Source organism: Sinohyriopsis cumingii, chromosome 17 (genome assembly GCF_028554795.1).
Source record: "Sinohyriopsis cumingii isolate HCF-2022 chromosome 17, ASM2855479v2, whole genome shotgun sequence".
Lineage (NCBI taxonomy): Eukaryota > Metazoa > Mollusca > Bivalvia > Unionida > Unionidae > Sinohyriopsis > Sinohyriopsis cumingii.
This window is the reverse complement of record NC_142977.1, coordinates 82,939,196-82,963,237: the sequence shown is the minus strand read 5'-3', so window position 1 is coordinate 82,963,237 and position 24,042 is coordinate 82,939,196. Positions and strand designations below refer to the sequence as shown.

The 24,042-nt window shown below is 36.9% G+C and overlaps 1 protein-coding gene across 4 annotated transcripts in view; it reads right to left on the bottom strand.

Annotated features, from left to right (window-relative positions):
• LOC149779327 (sterol O-acyltransferase 1-like) overlaps positions 1–24,042 on the bottom strand; it is a 105,035-nt gene that overhangs the window by 9,953 nt on the left and 71,040 nt on the right. For all 4 annotated transcript variants that reach the window (XM_089939944.1, XM_089939943.1, XM_089939942.1 and 1 more), the window contains 8 exons: positions 21,153–21,301; positions 20,411–20,538; positions 19,318–19,390; positions 17,542–17,635; positions 12,452–12,648; positions 10,654–10,730; positions 3,287–3,385; positions 2,585–2,720 (listed from right to left, as the gene is read on the bottom strand). In XM_089939944.1, coding sequence (XP_089796070.1) covers positions 2,585–2,720; positions 3,287–3,385; positions 10,654–10,730; positions 12,452–12,648; positions 17,542–17,635; positions 19,318–19,390; positions 20,411–20,538; positions 21,153–21,301 — 953 coding nt within the window. The remainder of the gene's footprint in view (positions 1–2,584; positions 2,721–3,286; positions 3,386–10,653; positions 10,731–12,451; positions 12,649–17,541; positions 17,636–19,317; positions 19,391–20,410; positions 20,539–21,152; positions 21,302–24,042) is intronic.

Here is a 24,042-nt window from a genome sequence, read left to right as displayed (position 1 = left end):
TTCAGATCGGGTACTGGAACTGTCATGGGTGGGTGTTGGGCACTATCCGTGTCTTTCAGATGTGGTACTAGAATTGTCATGGCTGGGTGCTGGGCACTATCTGTGTCTTTAAGATGGAAATGGGCTGTGTTTGGAAAATCTAAACTGTCTGCAGTGATATGGGATGGAGCATCTGCAATGGCAACATCGACAGCAAGACTAATAGACTCTGCATCATTGATTATGCATTTCTGACTCTCTCAATGTTTGTAGCAATTAGTCATGACAACAGGTGAAATCAATCATCACATTAAACATGCTCTGAAGGCAAATAATTATTTTATGGAACCAGTCTATGTGAAGTAGTATTTTGAATACTATATTTTAAAAAAATGATGGTTGCTCACTGGCTGAACATAATTACCATGTATACTCGCTTATAAGGCAAGATCAACTGCAAACTGCACACACCCAGATCTGATCTGGGTCTGTGCAGTTAGTAAGGAGTAATCAGAAAAGCATAGACCCTGATCTGCAGGTGCATTATGCTAAGGCAGATATGGATCTTTGTTTGCAGTTTGACTCAACTTATATATACAGTACTGTAAATATTTAATGTAATTATTCATCAGAAGCCTGCATATTGGAAATCTGTATAAATTAGTAGGCATGAGCCTGAAACAGTTTTTACTTTATTGCTGATGCCACACAGGTAATACTGGATGTAATAATGGCAGGTCTCACCAAACTGGATTTTTTTAGTGGGCACCTAAAATGTAATTTGTATTTAAAACAAAGAAAACAGCATATCATTTTTATCATTTGAAAAGTTTCTTCACTGACAGATTATTCAAAAGATGTAAGCATGACCTGCCAATCTCAAAAGAAAAGCACATTAAATTGGCCAGCTGTTTACATTATGATCTGTGGAAACTGAACAAGTTGTCTGTACTCTATAGACGATGCTACAGAACAAAAACAAAGCGTCCCTCAATGGGACTGATACTACTGACTAAACAGAAATTTCTGGATTAAAAAACAAGATCATATTGTTGAGCAATGAAAAATGTTCTATATGGCCACCGTGGAGGCCATATTGAATAAGACATTAAATGTTTAACTCAGGACCAATATCATGTTGAAAACCCCACATCGATATGACTTTCCATTCAGAAAGAGTAGCAATAACAGTATTTTTAAAACTGTTCTTCAGAGCAATGAAAGCAGCTTACTTAATGAGAGAAACAGAACTGTTATGGCAACTGATCAGAGTTCAGGTCAAATGATAAGGCCAGGATCTGTTTCTGCATGCTGTGGCTAAAATGACGAAAAACTGATTCAGTAGGTGCCTTGTTCATTCACCTCAGAACCCACAGCAATTTCCATTTTGGGCAAAGGGCTGACTATAGAGAACTTCGTTATGACTCATGCCCTCCCTTCCACTTACACATCATCAGTCATAGGTGTGTTGCCTGTTATACTAGGGGTCCTATCTTCAACATCAAGGTCTTGGCTCAATATTGTATGTTTTCCATCACAAATTTCCTTCCCCTATTGAACTTTAAAATTTAAAAAACTAAGGCGTAGAATTTTTATCTTTTTGTATCATCATTAGAAGGTGTGTCAAATACCAGACAGGTTTACTATCTTCAAGGTCAAGGTCATAATGCAATATTTTACATTTTTCATCATGTTTTCCCTTCTGCACTATGGCTTCGAAGATATTGGAGATTACTGTAGAAACTTTGTATACTCGTATATCGTCACAAAAAGATGTGTTGTGTGCCTCAATTGGGTTTGAATCGTCAAGGTCACAGTAACAATTAAATATTTACATTTTTTGTTTTCTTATTGTGAATCACCATCATCTGTATAAATCTTAAAGGCCTCCATGCATAAATGCTTCCTCTCAAATTTAATAGTGGATAGGCATCATCTGTACAAAATTTAAAAGACTATATGCTCGTAGCCAAATCTGTTTGAAATTGGTCTAATGGTTTTCTATAAGCTGAAAACAGCAAATGACTCTGAACTAATAACAGACAATGCATGAAGGACACAGGACCATACCATATGCCTGGACACAGGACCACACCATATGCCTTGACTTATGACCATGCCATATGCCTGGACACAGGACTATGCCATATGCCTGGACACAGGACCATGCCATGAGCCTGGACACAGGACTATGCTATATGCCTGGACACAGGAACACACCATATGCCTGGACTTGGGACCATGCCATATGCCTGGCCACAGGACTATGCCATATGCCTGGACACAGGACCATGCTACATGACTGGGCTTGTAATCTGATTGATGATAGTCCTGACTGTATTGCAGTCTGCAAATGAGCATGAGTAGGCAGAGTGATGGTAAAGATTTGGTCAAATGTGGCATAGTGTTAATCACCTTTTGTCAAATGTTCTGACATTATTTGTCACCTGGCATGCTTCTGTTACTGTCTCAGTTGAATGCAAAAAATCATGTGACTTTCCAAAATTTAAACACTGATTCTTAACAAAATTGGCATCAACACTGCCACTGCCGAGTGATACATTTGTCTTGACATTCAAACATAACACAAATTTTTTATACTTACATCCTGCTCCCATGAACATGACAAACAGAACTGGATAAAAGAAGCTGAATGCTACAATCAGGACATACTCATGAAATATGGCTGATATCAGAAATACAAAAGTCATGGCAATTGTGCGATTCCTGGAACCTAAAAGCTGAAATGAGAAATTTGACACATAAAATAGCATTTCTAATGATCGAATAATAAAATAATCACATATTCTTCCAATGTCCATACTGAAATGACTGTCAAATTATGAATGTATGCATTTTGCATATTTTAATTTTCATTTGGCTTTAGGCAAATTCAGACAAATAAGACAGCAGCTAAATCTTAATCAATCTGAATATATAAAAGCTAGAAATTCAACAAAACTTCAGTATGCTGTAGGGCTCAAATTTAAAAATTATATATCCACAAAAAAAGGTAGAAAATACTGCATAGCCAAAACTGTGTTTAAGACAAGTTCTGTTAGGAGACCACTGGTGAAAATAAACAAGCCCAAACATATGATCATATTTTTGTTATTATCAATAATTCAAACAATGAATGGCACTCTATGGACCCATATCATCATCTTATGATCGGGTAGTGGGGTTTCCCTGATATATGTGTATGCATGTGTGTGTGTGTGTAGCCATGTTTTATTGTATTCTTTCTGACATGTATACAAATTAGAACATCTACATTTAATTTTTGACCACTTTCCCTGTCAAATACCTTGTAGCAATCTTTGTATATATAAGTGTACAACCAGTCATGTACCACAATATTCCAGGTTCTGTAGTAATTTGAAAAACTTGTAGAATTCCACCAGTCCTAGAAAATAAAATACATGTCATATACTAAATAACTCGGAAACCTTCTGAAAATTACAGATGTCTGCTACAATAAAATCAACATTTACCATGCAGCTTGACATCATAGTATTATTACACCATCTTCATAGTCTTATTATGCCATCATCATAACAGTATTATGCCATAATCATAGCCTTATTATGCCATCATCATAACGTTATGCCATTAACATAGCCTTATTATGCCATCATCATAACATTATGCCATCATCATAGCCTATTATGCCATCATCATAACATTATTATAACATCATAACATTATGTCATCATCATAGCCTTATTATGCCATCATCATAGCCTTATTATGCCATCATCATAACATTATGACATCATCATAGCCTTATTATGCCACCATCATAGCCTATTATGCCATCATCATAACATTATTATAACATCATATCAGTATTGTCATCATCATAACTTTGCTACATGTCTGCAGCATGATGCCCCAGTGCTAGACATCACTATAAACTGTCACACAGCAGACATTGTAGCAATATGACTGAAAAATGTGAAAGCTATGTTTAAGTTTCAAATCACACACATACACACACTCATAGCTTTGCCATCATCATAATACTATTATGCCATCATCACAGCATTCTTATGGCATCATTACGTCATAATCATATCAGTATTATGTCATCATCATAGCATTATTATGCCATCATCATAATGTCAACTGTCACCTAATTTTATAGTACCAGGCACTGTATCTAATAAGATCTGATTGTGACTACCATCTTTTACTTCAAAATGAACTAGAGTGTAAAACAAATATCACTGTGCTCCCTACGTTTTCTCACTCATGTCCAACATCTGTGCCCCTTGGGTACCAGATAGTAAGAATTGATCCAATGCCAATTACAGTTGAATATCTGAATTCATCTATTTATGCCCAGTAAATGTGTACATGGTTACAGGGTCAGACTGTAAACGGTTCTCAATATGTTACTGGAGATTGGGATGTATCCTGAAGACAATAAGTATATATAAGAGTAAAGAATCTTAAGAAAGCATCTCCATTTTTATCAATGCGATTAGGACTGACAGAGCTGCATTTTATTTCAATCTCAAAATTTAAATATGGTGATGGTACACACTGACATTTACATTAGTTCCAGATCAACACAGCAAGTCTCTTGAAATATTCTTGAGAGATAAAAATACCATATAAAGTGGTAATCACAAGAGACTTATTTTTTAAAAGGAAAATGTTTTTTAGCAAATACTTACCCAGTCATATTACTGTAGGAGAACTATTATTACCTCACAAATCTAGAGATCCCAGATAAAACTTTTAGCTAAAAGAGGTCAAAGTTATCTGCCCACCTATGTGGCGGTCATGCAGAGTGATCTCCCCTTGATATTTGGATAGGTGTCAAAACCCATGAATATCTCAGTTACTACTTGAGAAGAAGGCATGCTCTCCATACAGATGTAACTGCAGGGAAGCTGGGAGGGTGTATGTGTATTATGATTGGGTTGATATTCATGAAAAAACAATTACACTAGAAAAAAATTGCCTCTTTATATACATTACCCAATCATAGCACCCTAGGTGAATAAGTAAGCAGTGGAGGGAGGTGCATCCCCTTACCCCAAAGGTGCCATCTCCAGTCCCCTAAGGTATGTTTGACAGCTTCTAGATAACCCTGCTGGAGAAGACTATCTGTTGGGAAGCTGCTTCAAAAAAGTTTTCCCTCCCGCAAATCTGCTAAAAGATGTGAAGCCACATCTTATAAAACTGTCTAACAACCTGGAAAGGCAACCTGTTAAGCCACAGCTATAGTCCCACTGGACTGAGTTAAGCCCTTTGGGATGAAAGATATCTGAGGTAAAATCTCAAGAATGTGGACTCCAATCTCCATCCCACAGCATAGAAAATATCAGTTAGAGAAAGTTCCGGTCCAAGGTGATGCTTCTGGTTGGTCCCACTTTGGGCACAGAGCCAACATTTTTGGCCATGTATAATCAAAGATGGAGAGGAGGCAGGATGTCTTTGGTTTGCCCAATATCCTATTTTCCACGATGATGAAAGGTGCCAGTGATCATGGAGCAGTAGCCTTTGACTGAGTCTGGTGCTAACTTTTTCTCGTTGAAGAACCAGAAGAGGAAGTTAGCTATATCAGGCATAGATGCCTGTAGTAGTATAATGGTTCTTGTGTATACCACTGTACTAATTTTCCATTTGCCTTCATACACTTTCACAGTGAAGGGCCTTCTGGCTTGAGCAGTTCTCTCCATGACTGGATGACAGAAATGTTTATCCTTGAGGCCCTATGAACCAGTTATACCAGTTCAGTAGGTCTGGGTTGGGTATGAAACAACTTCTATTGTGGTTGTCAGTGAAATTCTCTATTTTCCATGGAATTTCCATTGTGAGATTAAAGAGGACGTTGTTCCATGAATTTTTCCATCTGAGTGTTATAATAAGAATGAGGCAACACTCTGATTCTCCTGCTTTTGTATCACCTTTAGAATCTGAGGTGTTGGAGGATAGGCATATACGTCCAGGCTATTCCAATCTATGGATAGCACATCGACTGCAAAGGGTTTGGGATCTGGAACTTGTGCAATGAAGGCTGGGAGTGCAGTGAAGGCTGGGAGCTTGGTATTCTGCCTTGTCACAAAACAGGTCCAACAATAGTTGGTTCCATCGGGTGCATATCTGAATGAAAAAAGAGGGATGGAGAGATCATTGCATCAGTATATACTGATTGTCATGGGACAAAGAAACTGTAATTATGTTTTGACATCCAGGAATATGACAAACTTGGATGTGAATTTGAGATAAGGCACCAGTGTAGAGTTGTTGAATGGAGAGAGGATTCCCTTTCAAGTTAAAAATTCTGGCCACCAGTGAAAGGCTTCCAAAATGGCCTTCATCTCAAGGATATTGATATGAAGATGCCATTCCTGGAGAGACCACACTCCACTGGCTTCTCAAAAGACGGTTGTAGGTGTGCCCCCAAGCCTTTTGTACTTGCATCCTTACAGACTGTGATCTCTGATAGTTGTACCTGCTGTGAACCAAGTTAGGTCACTCCAAGTCTGCCAGTGGCACCTCATATTTGTGCAGATAGGAAGAAGTCAATCCAATGGGCATGCTTTTGGCCTCTCATTGCGACAAAAGAATAATTTGTAATGGACAAATATAAAGGCAACCTAGGATGCTGAGATCCACTGCCATTTTGAGCAAGCATAGAAGATGAAGGAATTCCCATGTGGAGAGAGATTCCCATGAGAGTAACGAAGCCACCATGGTCCTGATTGTAAAAGCCCATTCTAGTGGGTGACATACTCTTGTTGACCTGTAAGCTGAATTCCATACTGAGGAAACCCAGATTGTAAGCAGTGTAACAAGGGTTATTACACCATGTTCTAATATATAACTCACCTAAATTTTTGCAGGATGTCATCCAGGTAAGTTGATGTCATCTGACAAGTGAGTGTGTGTGTGTGTGTGTGTGTGTTTGTGATTTGGATTTTTAACGTAGCTTTAACAATTTTTCAGTCATATCGCTACGATGTCTGCAGTGTGGCAGTTTATAGTGATGTCTAGCACTGGAGCATCATGCTGCAGACATGTAGCATGATGTCCCACCCAGTAACATTATCCTGACACCAGGCTGACCAGTCCTAACACTAACCTCTTAATGCTGAGTGCGAAGTGAGGCAGCTGTTAGTACCATTTTTGTAAGTCTTTGGTATGACTCAGCTGGGGACTGAACTCACGACCTACTGCATCCAAGGTGGATGCTCTAACTACTAGGTCACCGGAGCAGTCTGTCATCAGACAAGTGAAGACCCAGAGTCCAAGTGGGAGCTCAGAATTGATAAGCAATGTTGTTGTAGGTGATCCACAGAAACTCCAAGGAAACCTTGTGAATAAGGATGTTAAGATATGCATCTTTTAAGTCCACGCTGATTGCAAAGTCTCCCTTTTGAGTGGCATTCAAAGTGCACTGGGGTGTTTCCACTAAGAACCAAAGAGCATGAATTGAATTGATTGAGTGTGACAGGGCACAGAGCACCATTTGCCTCTGGGGCCAAGAAAAGTCTGGAATAAAATCCCAGGGAATTTATTATTTTGAATGATTATCATTTTGAATGATTTCTACTGGCCTTTTCTGAAGAAGGTTGTTCAGTTCTTGCTGCAAGGTTTTCAGTGGGTCTTTTGGAATATATGTAGCTGATAGGACTCTGGACAGAGGTGTTTTGGAAGTGATGCAGAGTTCCTCAGAAACCAGTGATCATTGCAGCAAATCTTGTCCCATTTGGCAGCAAAGAACTGAAGCCTTCCTCTAACCAGGATCTGCAGGAAAGGCAGTGTCGAGATGATGTCATTTTTTAATATGGAGGTGGTTGTGAGTGGAAACTTTGGCATAAGTGATTCCAACTTCTGTCTTTTGTCCACATATGGTTTCTTACTAGAAGGTTTTCAACATGAGGAACTACGATAGGACAACTGGTCACAAGTTTGTGTTTGAGTCATGTCTCTTTGTTCCTTTACTGGTTTCCCAAAAACGTCCCTGTACAGTAGAGGGGCTGGTTGGCCTGGTGTCAGGATAATGCGACTGGATGGGACATGATGCTACATGTCTGCTACACGTCCCAGTAGAGGGGCTGGAAAAGTCGTCTTCTTAGTGGCTTGTTTGCATACTTCATCAATCTGGCTGTTAAAAAAGTAGATTAGAGGATAACAGTTGTGATCATAGCTTGGCCTTATGATGATCCTTAAGGAAGGTGGTGGTGGACAGCAGTGCATCTCATTCTGCCAACTGTAAATTATGTAGCTGCTGTGACTGCATTGGTTAAAATATGTTGAGCAGCTCCATTCAAGACCAACTCCCATGTATGCACCATGGAATTCTGATTAAGAGGTGATAAGCACTGTTCCGCCTGTCAGAGGATAGCCATTAATACCCAGTCCAACATAAATCTCACAGCTACTACACTGTGGACCAATTGGTGAGTCTTGTTGAAAGACGTTTGATCCACACAGAGAATGGTTTTATCATCTCCAAAGCTGCCAAGTCCCAGTCATCTGCTGTGATTTTAAAAATGAAATGCTGTTGTATAACAACACTAGAATCACCAGCAAAAACTTGACGGAAGGTGTTTTGTGAGAAAAAAATATGGTTGATGCCTGGGATGCCCTGGTCTCTTGTAATTGATGATGTTAAACAGTTCAAAATGTCAGTGAATCTGCCAGACTCCGGAAGTAATCTGAAGTTGGATTCTTCCTTTTTTGTGATCAACAGATCAACAGAAGCTGGAGCCTTCGACTCTTGTGCCAGGGATTGTCTCATGTCATTGCTGCACAGTAATGGTGGACCATGAACAAGTTGAGAAGTCTGTCGTTCCACCTTCGCGTTTGATTTTGGTTGTGCACATATTAGACAAAGAAACCGTTTTGTGAAGTACATTGTGAAGTGCATTGGTGCCAAACTCCCTTATGAGTGAAAAAATCTAAATATAATCGTTTGCTCTTGGGTTCACCATAAACTCATATTTAGAAGCTGCCATGTTGGTAACAATACTAAGCCTAATGGAAGACAGTAGTCTGCTCAAAGTTAGTTCCAGACAGTCTAGTATAGGTGAAGAAAAACTCCAGTATACTGGTATTTCCATACTCATATCGCGTTATATCATATCAGCATCTTGTATTGCAATTTACAGGGAACACTGGTATAGTGTTACACCTTTAAGCAAAAGGACTTTGCTTTGTTCATCTGCTTGCTGTTTATCATCAAGAGCTGTAGAGTGGAACCCTAAGGAGGGAAGGCCTAAAGGAAGGTACCACCAGGAATAAGGAATCTTTTGGTGACAGGGCTGGGGCTGATCATGTAGAGTTCCATCATTTTGTAACTGCAGAACCCTTGGTTGATTTATCTCTCTTATCCACCATAAATTCTCGTTCTGAGGACATGTCAGCATGTAGGCTTATTGTCTTTGTCCTTAGTCTTGCTTTTCTACACTCTGCCAATGGTCTCTTTTGTAAGACAAATAGTGTACATGTGATTGAATTTTTAAAATAACTTTAACAATCTGAGTAATATCACTATGATGTCTGCAGTGTAGCAGTTTATAGTAATGTCTAGCACTAAGGCATCATGCTGCAGACATGTAGCATGATGTCCCACCCAGTCACATTATCTTGACACCAGTCCTAACACTAACATCTTAATGCTGAATGGCAACATAGGCAGCTGTTAGTACCATTGTTATAAGTCTTTGGTATGACTTGGCCAGGGTTCAAACCTGCAACCTCCTGCATTCAAGTTGGACGCTCTATCCACTTAGGTATGACAAAAGGAGCAGAACATATAAACCTGTTGTAACTCTGCACCTGTCTCTTATTACTGAACACAAAGTCAGTACAGAGCTATGCCTTCTAGCATTACCTGGACAACAGCAGACGAATTTTACCAAAATAATTCACCATACTACCTGTGAGAGGTTCAAGGATGTCCTGTACAGGTAAATGCAATGAAGCATGGCATCCAGACACTAAATGTATTAGCAAAAACTCACCTGTATGTAGCCAATCATTGTTGAAATAAACATATATTAGGACTTTTCTATTGGAATCTGGGACTTGCACATTAATATTATTAAATGTACAGCCCGAACTTAATTGTGAAGTCACATAGGCTACCAGTGCAAGTAGGTAAGTACAAATAAATGCGTAAAAATGACAAAGTGTGGGTAAAATTGTAAAGGAAGAACTCTGAGACAGAATGAAAGGCAAGTTTGAAATAAAGATGTGATAACTCCTCCAACTTGTATCAACACTGATTCTGGTTTTTGCAAGGACTCTTGTGGTGAAAGTGTGCTTCTCAGCATGAGTGGAAGTAGTAACTCAGATACTCATGGATTTTGCCACCAATTTCTACATCAAGGTGAGATCACTCTGCCCAACCAGACCTAGGTTAGCAGATAACTTGGGAGGTTGGATTTGTGAGATAGTACTAGTTCTCCTAAGGTATTATGATTGGGTAAATTATTTAAAGACATGAAAACATATTTAACAACATCTTATTCCAGTAAAAAGCTATTAATATTAGCATATTCACACATTACATTTTGTGGGGGGGGACTGCTATGAAGAGATGCCAATGGCAGTTTGTCATGGTAGAGGTATCTCATAATATTATCTATCTTCATTTTGATACTGTAATGTAATCCTTTAATAGCCTAATAAAAAGAATGTCAATCTTACACTGTAAAATAATCTGTCACCAAACCTCAACATCTCTGCGAAGGCATTCAACCAGGAGTGAAGAATTGCAAAGAAAGCTGAAAGATAAAAGTCAAAAGTAAACAAACTGATGTATTTAATGAAGTTAAATCAGATCTACTAGAGGAAGAAAACATGAGGTCAGAATTATTCATAAATAAACAACTTTTCATATCACAGCAATTACAGTGCAACAAGACTATTCTGAACCTATCAATAATTCTAATTACAAATACCAATACCTTTGATCATTATGACAACGACTGTGATGTACCAAAAAGAATTTGGATTAAAATATAGTAATTTATATACACCTTAAGCAGTCTAACAAATCTCATTATTGAAACTTAGCAGTCAAATTAATTATTGACACAATGCGTATTGTATATACTCAATTACAAGACAACTATAAATTCACAAACACACACTTCTTAAAGGACTGCAAGAGGCTAATTACATTTCGACCACACTAAAAGTCAGGGTTTACTTTGCTAATCAAATTCCTCTCCCCATCTGTACAGGGTGATTTGCTGCCAGTGAATCTGAGTTGCACTGAAGGAAATATACCCCAAAAAAATTCCTGTTCCTTTACAGAGTTACCATTCACTGCAAACTTGGCAGTTTTCTGCAAAAGCTGTAACTTGAATACTCCATTGTAAGCATTACATATTCTTTTCCCGATATTATTAAAACTAAACAAGTTAAGTTATTCATGATATACGACATCCAAGTGACAAGGTACCCTGTAACTGACAATCACTGATGAGTCAGAAATTTTTGTCATAATTTATGTTGAAAGTGATACTCTGATCACGCAGTCTGTGAAACCTTATTAAAAGATCATTGCAGCTGAACAGGTTTCAACTCTGTGACTTGATTTTAGGGAATTAAAATAAGCAAGAATAGTGAACTGAATACAGGATTAAACTTGGCACTGAACATGTGCAGAGCAATCAAATAAAGATTGTCAAGTGGGAAAACAAAATGGGTGTTATATTTACAATCCAGAGGAAAATGGTCAGATGCACACAGGGACTTATTAAATTCCTTAAAAGAAGCATTTGCAGTTAACTGAATATAGGACTAAACTTGTGCACTGAACATATATCACATTCACAGCTCTGTCAAAGGAGTTGTGAAATGTGACAACAAAGTGAGTGTTGCCTTTACAAGCTTCGAACTTACTGTCCCAATGCACTGGCAGATAACTTTGGAAATATCACTTGGGAATTAGATCTGGCATATAAAAAAAGCAAATACAAATCAAATGAAAGCTTTTACTCCATCTAACACAGTGTTAATAGAGCAAATACAAAATATAATAAATATATGGGTTGCTTGAACTTTCACAAAAAAGTAAACAATAAATGTACCAGCAAACACCAACAGTAAAAAGCATTATTGGGCACTTGATTATATATTCAGTATTTTCAAATTATTATAATCCACATATATGTAGATAAGAATCAGCCATTGTGTAATGAATACTATAAAGAAATTAATTAATAAACAGTACATGCATTTCTGATGGGAAAAGTGGCATGAAATTGTTTTGTTGAAATGACAGTATTTTGTATGTACTACAAAGAGAGTTTTGATATTACCTGCAGATTTATACATTTTTTTGTATGTCACACTTAAAAGACGATAGCTACTCTGCATGAATCAAATTTACTGTTAAATATATCAACTTATTAATAAGCATATATAGCACTTAATGCCCCTATATTTCCGTTACGTTTTCAACAAAAGAACTGAAAATTGGGATTCCAAAACTCACCAATAAACAGAACAAGTGTGCCTGGCATCATACAGCCAAATGCAGAAAGCAAGAGTTTCTTTGGCGTAACATGCTCATGGTTAAAGTTGCGGAACACTGGGACACAGAATCTCTCAAAGATATAGTATGTGTAGAAAAGACATGCAATGGTCTGGCCAAAGTTGCTCACAACATAGTTCCAACGGATTGTTGCAGTTCTGAAAATTTAAAAAGACATGTATATTATACTCTGAAAATGGAAATGTGAAATTCATGCTTAATTAATTTAATTTGTTAGCAAACATTACACTGATAATGAATCATGGATATAATACTGCAAATTTAGTTATGAACTTTGGGGTCAATCTAAGTTTTATCAAGATTTGTATCATTAATTTATATATATATATATATATACACACACAGTGGAACCCCGATATAACGCGATAATTGGGGTCCACAAAATTGGATCACATTAATATTGGGGTCGTGTTAATGCGGGGTTTTGCAGTATTTTACTTTTTTGAGAGAACAACTCATTGGCACATATACATGTATTCATGTCTACAGTATATGATGAATAGGGTATCAACACCGTTTACTATCGTGCCGTCGTGGCATTCAGTTCATCTATAATGCATGTAATTCCACTGAAAAATTGCACACAGATTTATGATATTCAATATTTTTTCCCCTAATCATTGTATCTGTATTCAACATCTAATATATAGAATAAACATAGTATCAACACCATTTACTTGCCGTCTGATATCGTACCGTAGGGGCTTGAAATTAATCCATAAAATATGTAATTCCATTGCAAAAATTGCATACATATTTAAACTATTCAATAATTTTGTCATACATCATTATGTGTCTGAATTCAATGGAAAAAATTAACAGCAAAATTAGGTTAAGAAAGACGAAGCACGTGTATGGTTCATTACGTTACAGGATATATGAACGGTGTCTGTACAAATTTCATACTGCTAAAATTTTCTCATATGCGTTTCCGTGTACATTTATCCATTGCAAATTTCCAATAATTAATGCTTGTACACCTATTCATTTGAACGTCTACAACAGAATAATTACAAATCAACAAAAGCTTTTAGCGTACATGTAACTTTTACTTCAGATTTTGTGAATATCGAAAGAAACGTGTGATAACTACTATACTAATCATGGCGCAAAGTGCTGAGAACGATTTGCGTTTGTGAACTTGCTTTTCTGTAATGGTAAAATATTTTTTTAAAAAATAGGATATTAATAACAAGTTCATAAACAAACACCATACCGATGTAAAACCCGAGAACTAAGTGCAGTAGGCCTGCATTGGTCATGAGTAACTTTTTAAAGAAAAATGTAAAGCTGAACGCATGTACAATTTCATACCCTTTCAATTTCCAGCTAATAAAGTGGGCATTACTTACTGGTCAACTGATTGCATCTAATAACACCACCAAGCCCAGAAAACATGTTGGTGGCTTTCGTTTTTTGATGTTTATTAAATTGTGAGAATCTTTTATCAACCACCGCATTGTCTGCTGATTGGTTGTGTATGTAGTTAAAGAAGAAACACATGTCGGCTATTGTTTGAGCAATGATTGTATACAGAATTAATTGAAGACAATCACAAAGACAACTTACTGGCTTTACTCATGGACTAGTAATAAGTAACATTTCCAATAATGTTTATTTTGGCATAAGACTTCAAGAACCTGGTGAAATTGTTACATTTCAGAAGCCATGCCACAACTGTATTATATTCAAATTCATAAGCGAATTCTTCCACAAAATGATAATAAACGTTTTACACACTATTTCTCTTACTTTAAAAAAAGTATTTTTTCCGGGTATGAGAAAAATACACGTACACAAATTTAAAATTTCAGGAACCACGCCACAATCATATTATATATCGTACTGTATTCAAATTCATACACGATCTGTTCCCCAAAAGGAAAATTAATTTTTTTGTGCGAAGTGCAGAGAACGAATTGCATTTGTGAACTTGCTTTTCCATAAAGGTAAAATATTTTTATAAAAAAATAGGAAATTAATAACGAGTTCATAAGCCAACCCCATGCACATGTAAAACCCGAGAACTAAGTGTAGTAGGCCTGCAAACGTCACGAGTTACTTTTATATATTCTTTTTAAAGCTGAACGCATGTACAATTTCATATCCTTTCAATTTCCAGCTAATAAAGCGGACATTATCTAATGGTCAACTGATTGCGTCTAATAACACCACCAAGCCCAGCAAACATGCTGGCGGCTTTTTTTTTAACTGGTTCAGTAATAAGTAACATTTCCCATAATGTTTATTTTTGGCATAACACTTTAAGAACCTGGTGATATTGTTAAATTTCAGAAGCTACGCCACAATCGTATTATATTAAAATTTATATGCAAACTCTTCCCCCAAAATGATAATAAACGTTTTACACCCTATTTCAGGAACCACGCCACTATCATATTAAACTGGAATCCATACGTGATCTCCTCTCCATAATGATACTAATTTATTTATACACTATTTCATGTACTTTGGAAAAAAAATATTTTTTTCATGTGCGAATATACGAAATTTCAGGAGCCATGCCATGACCGCGTTATATCCGGATTTGCATTAAATAGGGGCGCGTTATAGCGGGGTTCCACTGTGTATATATATATATATATATATATATATATATATCTCTTAGGCATTTATTTTCAATGCCATTTCGTTCTCTATCACTGGTAATACTGCTGGCAATCTGACATATTCAACTCTGAAAATACAAAAACATTCTACATTTTAGACAGGTACTTGATTTCTCAGTAGAACATACCAATTAATCTTAGCTTATAGCCCACAGTTGTCAAGTTGATGCACACTCTGAGACAGCTGTTTAATTTCTCATTAGAACACACTTAAGCCTATCTTACAGCCCAAAGTTGTTCACCTAATGCACTATTTTGGACAGCTGCCTGATTTCTGTAAATGACACTATCTTAAAACCCATGATTTTTAACTTAATGCACACTTTGAGACAGCTGCCTGATTTCTGCAAATAGCACTACTTTAAAACCCATGGTTGTTAATCTAATGCACACTTTGAGACAACTGTCTGATTTCTCAGTTGGACATCACAATTAAGCCCACATTACAGCCTGCAGTTATTAATCTAATGCACACTTTGAGACAGCTGCCTGATTTCTGCAAATAGCACTACTTTAAAACCCATGGTTATTAATCTAATGAACACTCTGAGACAGCTGCCTGATTTCTCAGTAGTAATTAGGCCTATCTTACAGTCTGTGGCTGTTCAGCTAATGCACACTTTGAAACAGCTGATTAATTTCACATTAGTAATTAAGCCTATTTTACAGACTGAATTTGTTAAGCTAACACACACTTTAAGTGATGAAATTTACAATGTTTCTTTTTTCTGGATTTAATCTCCACCCCCATCACTTTTTAAAACCCAAAATACGTGTTCTACATAATAAGTAGCACCCAGAAACAGCTGAAATGGAGAGATTTTATATTACAACAGTAAATACTAACATAAATCAATTTAAATGGTTTTTCATTGTCAACTTAAAACCTAAATTTTATTTAAAATCAAATCATACAATAAATTTTTAAGACTGATTTATATCCTTTGATAGGAAAACATGGTAGCTCAGCGAGAACATCATCAGACCAAGGACTGCAGGTTGGGCACCCATCCAGACAAGCTCAGCATAGCTGTCTTGAAAATGGCACCAAAAATGTGTTTAAAGTGCTAGTAAAACCAAGAAACTATACAAATTATATCTTTTGACTGTATGAATCGTGCCATAATAACAATTTTATCTGCTTATGCAGGCAAGATAGGAATCATATAACAAGGATAAACTGACTGAAAACAAGGGTTACAGGTCTTATGCAGGCAAGGCAGTAATCCTGTAACACAGGGGTCATACAACTAACATCAAGGGTTTCAGGTCTTGTATGCAGCAAGTGTTAATCATGTTACACAGGGATCATACAACTGATTGAGTTCAAGGTTTCAGGTCTTATTCAGGAATGGCAGGAATAGTGTAACACAGGGGTCATACAACTGATCGAGTTCAAGGTTTCAGTTCTTATACAGGCAAGGCAGCAATCCTAGAACACAGGGGTCATACAACTTATTGAGTTCAAGGTTTCAGGTCTTATTCAGGCAAGCAGGAATCTTGTAACACAGGGGTCATACAACTGACTGAGATCAAGGATTTCATGTCTTACTCTGGCAAGGCAGTAATCTTGTAACACTGGGGTCAGAAAACTGATCGAGTTTAAGGGTTTCAGGTCCTATGCAGGCAAGCAGTAATCTTCTGACATGGGTCATACAACTGACTGAGACCAAGGGTTTCAGGTCTTATTCAGGCAAGGCAGGAATCCTATAACATAGGGCTAATACAGTTGATTAAGTTCAAGGGTTTCAGGTCTTTTAGTAAATTATCAAGCTTACATTTATAAATAGCAAACTGAGTACATAAATTATACACCAAATACTTGCATGAAAGGATTTGGGGGGGAGGGACAAAATGCCTTCACTGAATCAGAAAGTGTTATTCCAATGTTTCAAAAGCCATACAATGGTTCAGCTCAAGTGACACCAAAAAATTGCACATGACAAACAAGCCAACTCAGCTTATCATGTAAGAATATCTGGGTACAAGAAGACAGCAATATTGCATGCAAGTATGTTCTGAATAAACTAATAAGACATTTCAATTTCTGCAAATACATTTTGATACAGAGGTGTGTTAATATGTATTCTGAGTTGAGTGCACACTTTAGTTCAGGCACTTTGTGATTATGGAGTTTGATTAATATAGGATGGAACAAATAATGAGGAATTCTGCCTGCTCAATATGAGTATATTTAATTACTGTATGTATGCATTTGTACTGACATGAAGATTAGGTAGTTATGCTGACTATTTATTCAATGGGGCAAACACATGCTGCTTCAGCTAGAGGTTAAGACAACATTATGTGGTAAATAGCAGTTATTGCCATGGCAATGTCATCATTTGGGACTGCATGATATTAATGATTGTACATTTTTCTGTGGTTTGATTGTATTACCTTGGATAGTTATCTCTGTAGACAAGAGTTGGAGCAAACAGGAAGTACAGGTATTTTGAGAAGTCTGGGCATAGTGTGTCACCATGATTGTCATCTGAAACAAAATGAGATTAAAAACAATAAATGACTCTGTTTAAAGGACTCGGCACTGCAAAATATGCAGACCTGTATGTCAGGCCTCAAATTCATACTGTACAATGTAAGACTTTGATGCCAAAGTCAAAAGGTTGAGTGAGCATATCAAAGAATGAATTGTCTAAGTTTTATAATGACTAGTCTTAAATATGAAGAAAATTCATCATGCGTTTTCAGAAATATAAGAAAATTAAAAAACCCACTTTAACCAAAAGCTTATTTTTTATGAGCATGAGCTTGACCCACAAAGTAAAAAAATCAGGCAAGTAACAAAGAATGGTCTGACTAAGCTTTGTAATGATTCACTATATGTATGAAGAAAATCCATTATATGGTTTAGGAAATATTAGCAAATGAAACTTGAATCAAGACCCTACCATAAATTCACTATCAATAAGAACTTAACCCAAAGGTAAAGAGATTCATAATTATTCATCCCACGTCACTAGCAAAACAATTATGCATTCCATATAAATATATATTTATCTGGATTCCAAGAGGACTAAACCAGGATCCCCCTGCAGTCATAAGGATGCAAAAAAGGCCTAATGCTCCAGCTTCATACTGTAAGAGGCACTAATTGAGACTGAAGCTTCAGTGTCCCAGTGTACAAAGATGTAAAAAATGCCCAATGCTCCAGCTTCGTACTATAAGAGGCATTGAGACTGAAGCTTCATTGTCACAGTGTACAAAGTAAAAAATGCCCAATGCTCCAGCATCATACTGTAAGAGGCACTAAGTGAGACTGAAGCTTCAGTGTCAGTGTACAAAGATGTAAAAAATGCCCAATGCTCCAGCTTCATACTGTAAGAGGCATTGAGACTGAAGCTTCAGTGTCACAGTGTACAAAGATGTAAAAAAAAAAAGGTCCAATGCTCCAGCTTCATGCTGTAAAAGGCACTGAGACTGAAGCATCGGTGTCACAGTGCATGAAGATGTAGAACAGGCCAGATGCAGCAACTTGTAAATTGAGGCTGAAGCTTCAGCGTCACGGGGGTTAGTATGCAGTACTCCTGACAAAAAGGATGCAGATTCAAATCCTGGCATTATACCAGTCAGTTAAGCCACCAAAGTGTATCCTTTGTCATGGCACTTTACTATGATTGCTTGGCACTAAATAATCTATTGTATAGTTGAGCCCTGAAATACCAAACCAAACAACTCACAGGTATGTCTAAAGGGAAAGTTGTTACAGCAAAAGATTTATGTACATATTGTTTAAACAATCCTATAAATTGTATGAAAGCATCAATAAAGTTTATAGAACAAGATCTAACAAAGTATATTTCATAACTAATTTTACAAGCATATTTCAGGACAATACTTATTTTACTATCTTCCCGATGAAATAATGTAATACTGTAAACATAAATTTGTAATGGTAGTACAATTTCGTGATTTAGTAACCTTAGAGATCACAAACTAAATAACATTCAAATTTACCAATTAAAATACTGCAACTTTTCCAAATCTGTAATTGTTAAATATATGAAGTAAAAATTAAAATCCCACTTTTGAACAAAATTGCCAAAAATATCACCAATATTCTATATGTTTTCATTAGTCAAAATGTATATAACAGATGACCAGTGTGGACAAAGGTTTCTGTCTTTCCTTCTCTTTTCAAATCCTATAACCAACCTGATTTTTTGTATCCTAACACCCTCGTAATGTTTTCTCGAACGAAAGCATGGGTTTTCATCATCAGCCGAAGCTGCAAAGAAAAACAAATAATGACTGATCAGATCAGTTCAATAGCATAACAGCAGATTTCTCAACAAAACTTTTTTTATTCTAAGTTGTATGCATGTTGCCTGTTTTAGGTGAATTACCACACAAAGGAAAGAAGACAACATTGTCAAAGCAAACAAAAATGGATTTGAATAGTTTAAAAAAAATGTATAGATTCTAATTTTTTTACCTTCTCCTTTTCATGTAATTTGAAAAAAAAATGTCCCATGACAATCAACCAAAACAATATTTGCAAGGATTATTTTACGCTCTAAAGATGTATTTTGCTCCAATTAAATATGTACCACTTAAAGATGTACTAGTGCCTTGAGCAAACAATGAAAAGATGCTCCACTTAAAGATGTACTAGTGCCTTGTGCAAACAATGAAATAGACGCTCCACTTAAAGATGTACTAGAGCCTTGTGCAAACAATGAAAAAGATGCTCCAATTAAAGATGTACTAGTGCCTTGAGCAACAATGAAAAAGGTGCTCCAATTAAAGATGTACTAGTACCTTGTGCAAACAATGAAAGCTTAGTGTTTCTATGAACACTATTGTGAAATCTGTATGTTTCTTAATCTTCACATATCTAGCCCAAAATCCTTCTTCCCCATGCTTTCCTGGGCTCTTCCTCCACCAGTTTTACTGGCCATGATGTAGAGCCTATCCTGTATTGAACAATGGCATTAACCTCCCCCCCAACCCAAATCCCCTTTCAGACTATCCAGTAGGTTATTTAGTGCTAAGGCATTTGGAGTAATTCAATGGTATAAAAAGTAGGTCACTATGATATTATGTTCATACTTATGTGAATTTTGTTTTTACTTCCATGCCAGTCTGTATTCAGTATATTGTCAATTACTGAAGATGTACTGCTGTTGGTGAGAGGATTTGTGTTTACAAGTCCGTACCTTATTTTTAAAAGGATAGTCAATGAAGGGTGTTCCATTGGTGCCTATATTTCTGCATATCATCTAAAACTTGCTACATTTACAAATACCTGTTCTGTAGTGATGATGACAGCAGATCCTGCAGGTAAAGCATTGTCATACACATATATCACAGGCCATACAAGGAAGGTCATTTGGTAGATTCCATAAATGCACAATGCTCCCCAGTCCAATAGACCTGTAACAGATAAAGGACATTTATTTGAACCAGGAATAAATGTTTTTGTAAATTATGTTTTGCATATGTTTACCCTATCACATTAACATTAAGATTGCTCTCAAGTACCTCCAACTCCTGCCCTTCCTGAAAGACAATAAACATGTTTCTGTCTAAATAACACATACAATCTTAATAACTGCAATAGCAACCCTGTCAAAGAAAATGGCAAACTCAGCAGAAATGTAAACAAGATCTTTTGAAATCTCAGGAATTTATGACCTGCCAAAACTGGGTCAAGTAGATATTCTGTTGTAGACAACCAAAATTGATCTCAATAAATGCCATACTTTGAAGTTTCTCTCAACAATGTATCATGGGTCATGCTACCAGTTGAAGTGGGCAACTAAGTTGCCGAAAAATGTAAACTTTGCTTTCTAATATTATGAAAGCAAGATGACTTCAGCCTGTGAATTTTTAGAGGTACACTGACTGTAGTTTTTGAGATGTCCCCTCACCAGGTTAATTCCATTTGTGTTGTAGCAAAATGTATTCATCAAGCCATGTAAATCAGTAACCTATGTCTCACCAATTTCTAATGCAGGCAAAGTAAAGACAAACCATGTTGTACTTACGGAAAGGGCCTGGGGTTCTGTTTGTTGCCCAGTAGTAGAATCCTGGGTAGACTAGAACCAATGTACTTCCCATCATCAGGACCCATAGGTACATCACTTTGGGCAGCTTGCCTAGGCCTGAACTAATTAGTTCAAAATTCAAATTTAACCTGCAGATACGAAAGAAAAAATTGCAAAAGTATGACTTGAACTTAATGTATGAACCTTCAGGTTTTTTTTATTCTATCATTTTTAGGAATGCCATGGAGATAACACAAGTAATAATAAAAAAAAATTGAGCAATATAAAAAATATTCAGAGAAAAACACAAAATATCCTCAAAAAGGGATTTTTTTTTGTCAATTATGCTTCTCTGAAAATACTTACCTGATCACATAAACTTTAGGAAATTACTCTCTACATCCCGAAATCTAGCACTACCTGAAAAACAAAAGATCATAATATATATATATATATAGGTAACATAAAGATGCAGGGAAGTTGCAGATTAAATCTTCTTGCTCCAGGAAGGTGACCATCTGTATCTCTAATGTAACCAGTTTAAGCTCAAGAGAGAGAAACCTATAACTGGATGCTGTATTCGCAGGTTAGGTTGGGAGGATTGATCTCTTCTCTTCCTAATGTAGGAATGTGTCTGGGATCATGAATCAGTATTTCTTAATTGTGATAGTGTATGTCTTCTTCTCTTCAAAGAAAAATGTTGGAAGATGGAGACTGAGAGTAGTGTGACATCATTATCATCACACCAGTGGCTGAAAATGTCCTATCGGTAAAGGGCAAAACCATTTTTCAAGCCATGTGCCTCATTTTCTTGTGCCTGGTGTGTATCGGAAGTTACTTCATTACCATAATGCATAGGTCCAGTAATTTGCCCCCACCCCCACAACACACACATATACAGTTGGAAGAGATAGCTCACTATGACTGAATTGTTTGACATATTCAGAACCATCTACACCATAAATGTGAGATGCTTTGAGAATGACCTTCATGTCCAAGAGATTGATGTGAAGAGCCATCTCTTGCAGTGTCCACTTGCTGCTAACCAAAGCCCAGCATCAAGTGTGCCCCCATAACCTGTATGTGCAGATTGCAATTTCTGGTTGTCAGACTTCTAAAGGTATTCCTACCACTAACAGGTCCCCATCTCCCCAATGAAGCAGAAAGTTTTATTTTTATTTTGGATGAGATTTGGAATCTGGTGATCTAAATGACTTGAGACAGGGCACTACTGTGCAAGAAGTGCCACCTGCAAAGGTTGCATGTAACAGTGGCGAGGGTATACACGTTTGAGGCTAAACTGAGCTGGCCCCGGTAAAAGTCCTGGTGGACTACTCTTCCATTACATGAACATTAGTCAAAACATTTGGGAGGAAGACAAACTAAGTTGATATGACTTTACAATGACTATCCACCGTAAAATGTAAATGTGGTAGAGAAGACTATTCATATTATGAATCAAAACCAAACTTACCTAATGTTTTGGCAGTTTCATCCAGGTGCTATGGAGAATGATGCCCTTACATAGGATATAGCACAGTCCAGTGTCACTGTAAAAGCCTAAGGACTGAGACTGAGGCCAAATGTAAAAGTGCAAAATTGGTACACTACACCATGATTGCCAAAGGCCTGGAGTGGAATAGATGTGATACCACGTGATAAAGTATAGAATAGATGCGATACCACGTGAAAAAGTATAGAATATATGTGATACCATGTGAACAAGTATAGATGTGATGTGATACCATGTGAACAAGTATAGAATATATGTGATACCATGTGAACAAGTATATGGAAATATGCTTTGAAATGGTCAAAACTGCTCATGTAATCACTGCATAGACAATGAATGAACCTTGATATCTCCATCATGAATGCAAGGGAAACAATTAACCAAGTCTGCTAAAATCTATGACAGGTGTTCAGTGGTTTTCATAATCAGATAAGTCTGGAATAGAAACCCAGTGAGTCTGGTTTTTGGACTACCTACAAAAGTTCTATTTTTCTTCTGCAAAACATTGACTTCATCAGATGATTGACTTGGGATCTCCATCATGAAAGAGTACATTGAAAGTGAAGGGGGCTGGGTGAACAAGCTCTGGAGATCCTCCAAAATAACTTTGACGGTCCATTTATTTGACAGAACTGGGTTCCTCCAAGTCTGGCAGAACAAAAGGTGTCTGGCACTCACAGGGAGATAGACTGCAAGTCATTGATAATAAGCAGGAAACATGGTGGAAAAGAAACCTTATTACCTTATTTTCTCATCCCCCCAGGACAGTGCACAGAAAGTATGGGAATTTAGCCATCTATTATTTGCATCGTGAAAAAGAACAGCATGCAACTTTTGCTGAAAATTATGTCTGCAATCTTTCTATTGCTGATTATCCCTTCTATGATAAACCTCCTAATGAGGTTGCACATGCATAGCGTTTGCACAGAGAGCTGAAGGGCTTCTCACCTCCTCAGTTATATTGCCAACAAAAATGGAAGAACTGAAAGGAAAGGAATGTAAGGGTACCACATGATGGAGTCTGCAAGAAAACAATCACAGAAGTACATCTGTTCTTATCAAATCAAGTTTACATGAGGCCACTAGAGTAATCAACATCATGTGATGAGAGCCTTACTGCGTACCATAGCAACATGGCATACAGATTTCCAGGCACGGTCATTTTAAGCCTTCTTGGCTAGGTGAATGACTGCCACTTCCCTTTTGACTTTACAACAAAGTGAAGCAGACATACTGATGTCACTAATATTCATGTCTAGGCTAGGTACATCAGAACAATAAACATCGGTATGTGACTTGTGCCAGTGTGGTGGGGCAGTTCCAGACAACTGACACACCAGAAAGAATGTCTTCAAATTTTCAAAAATTTTTGAGAGA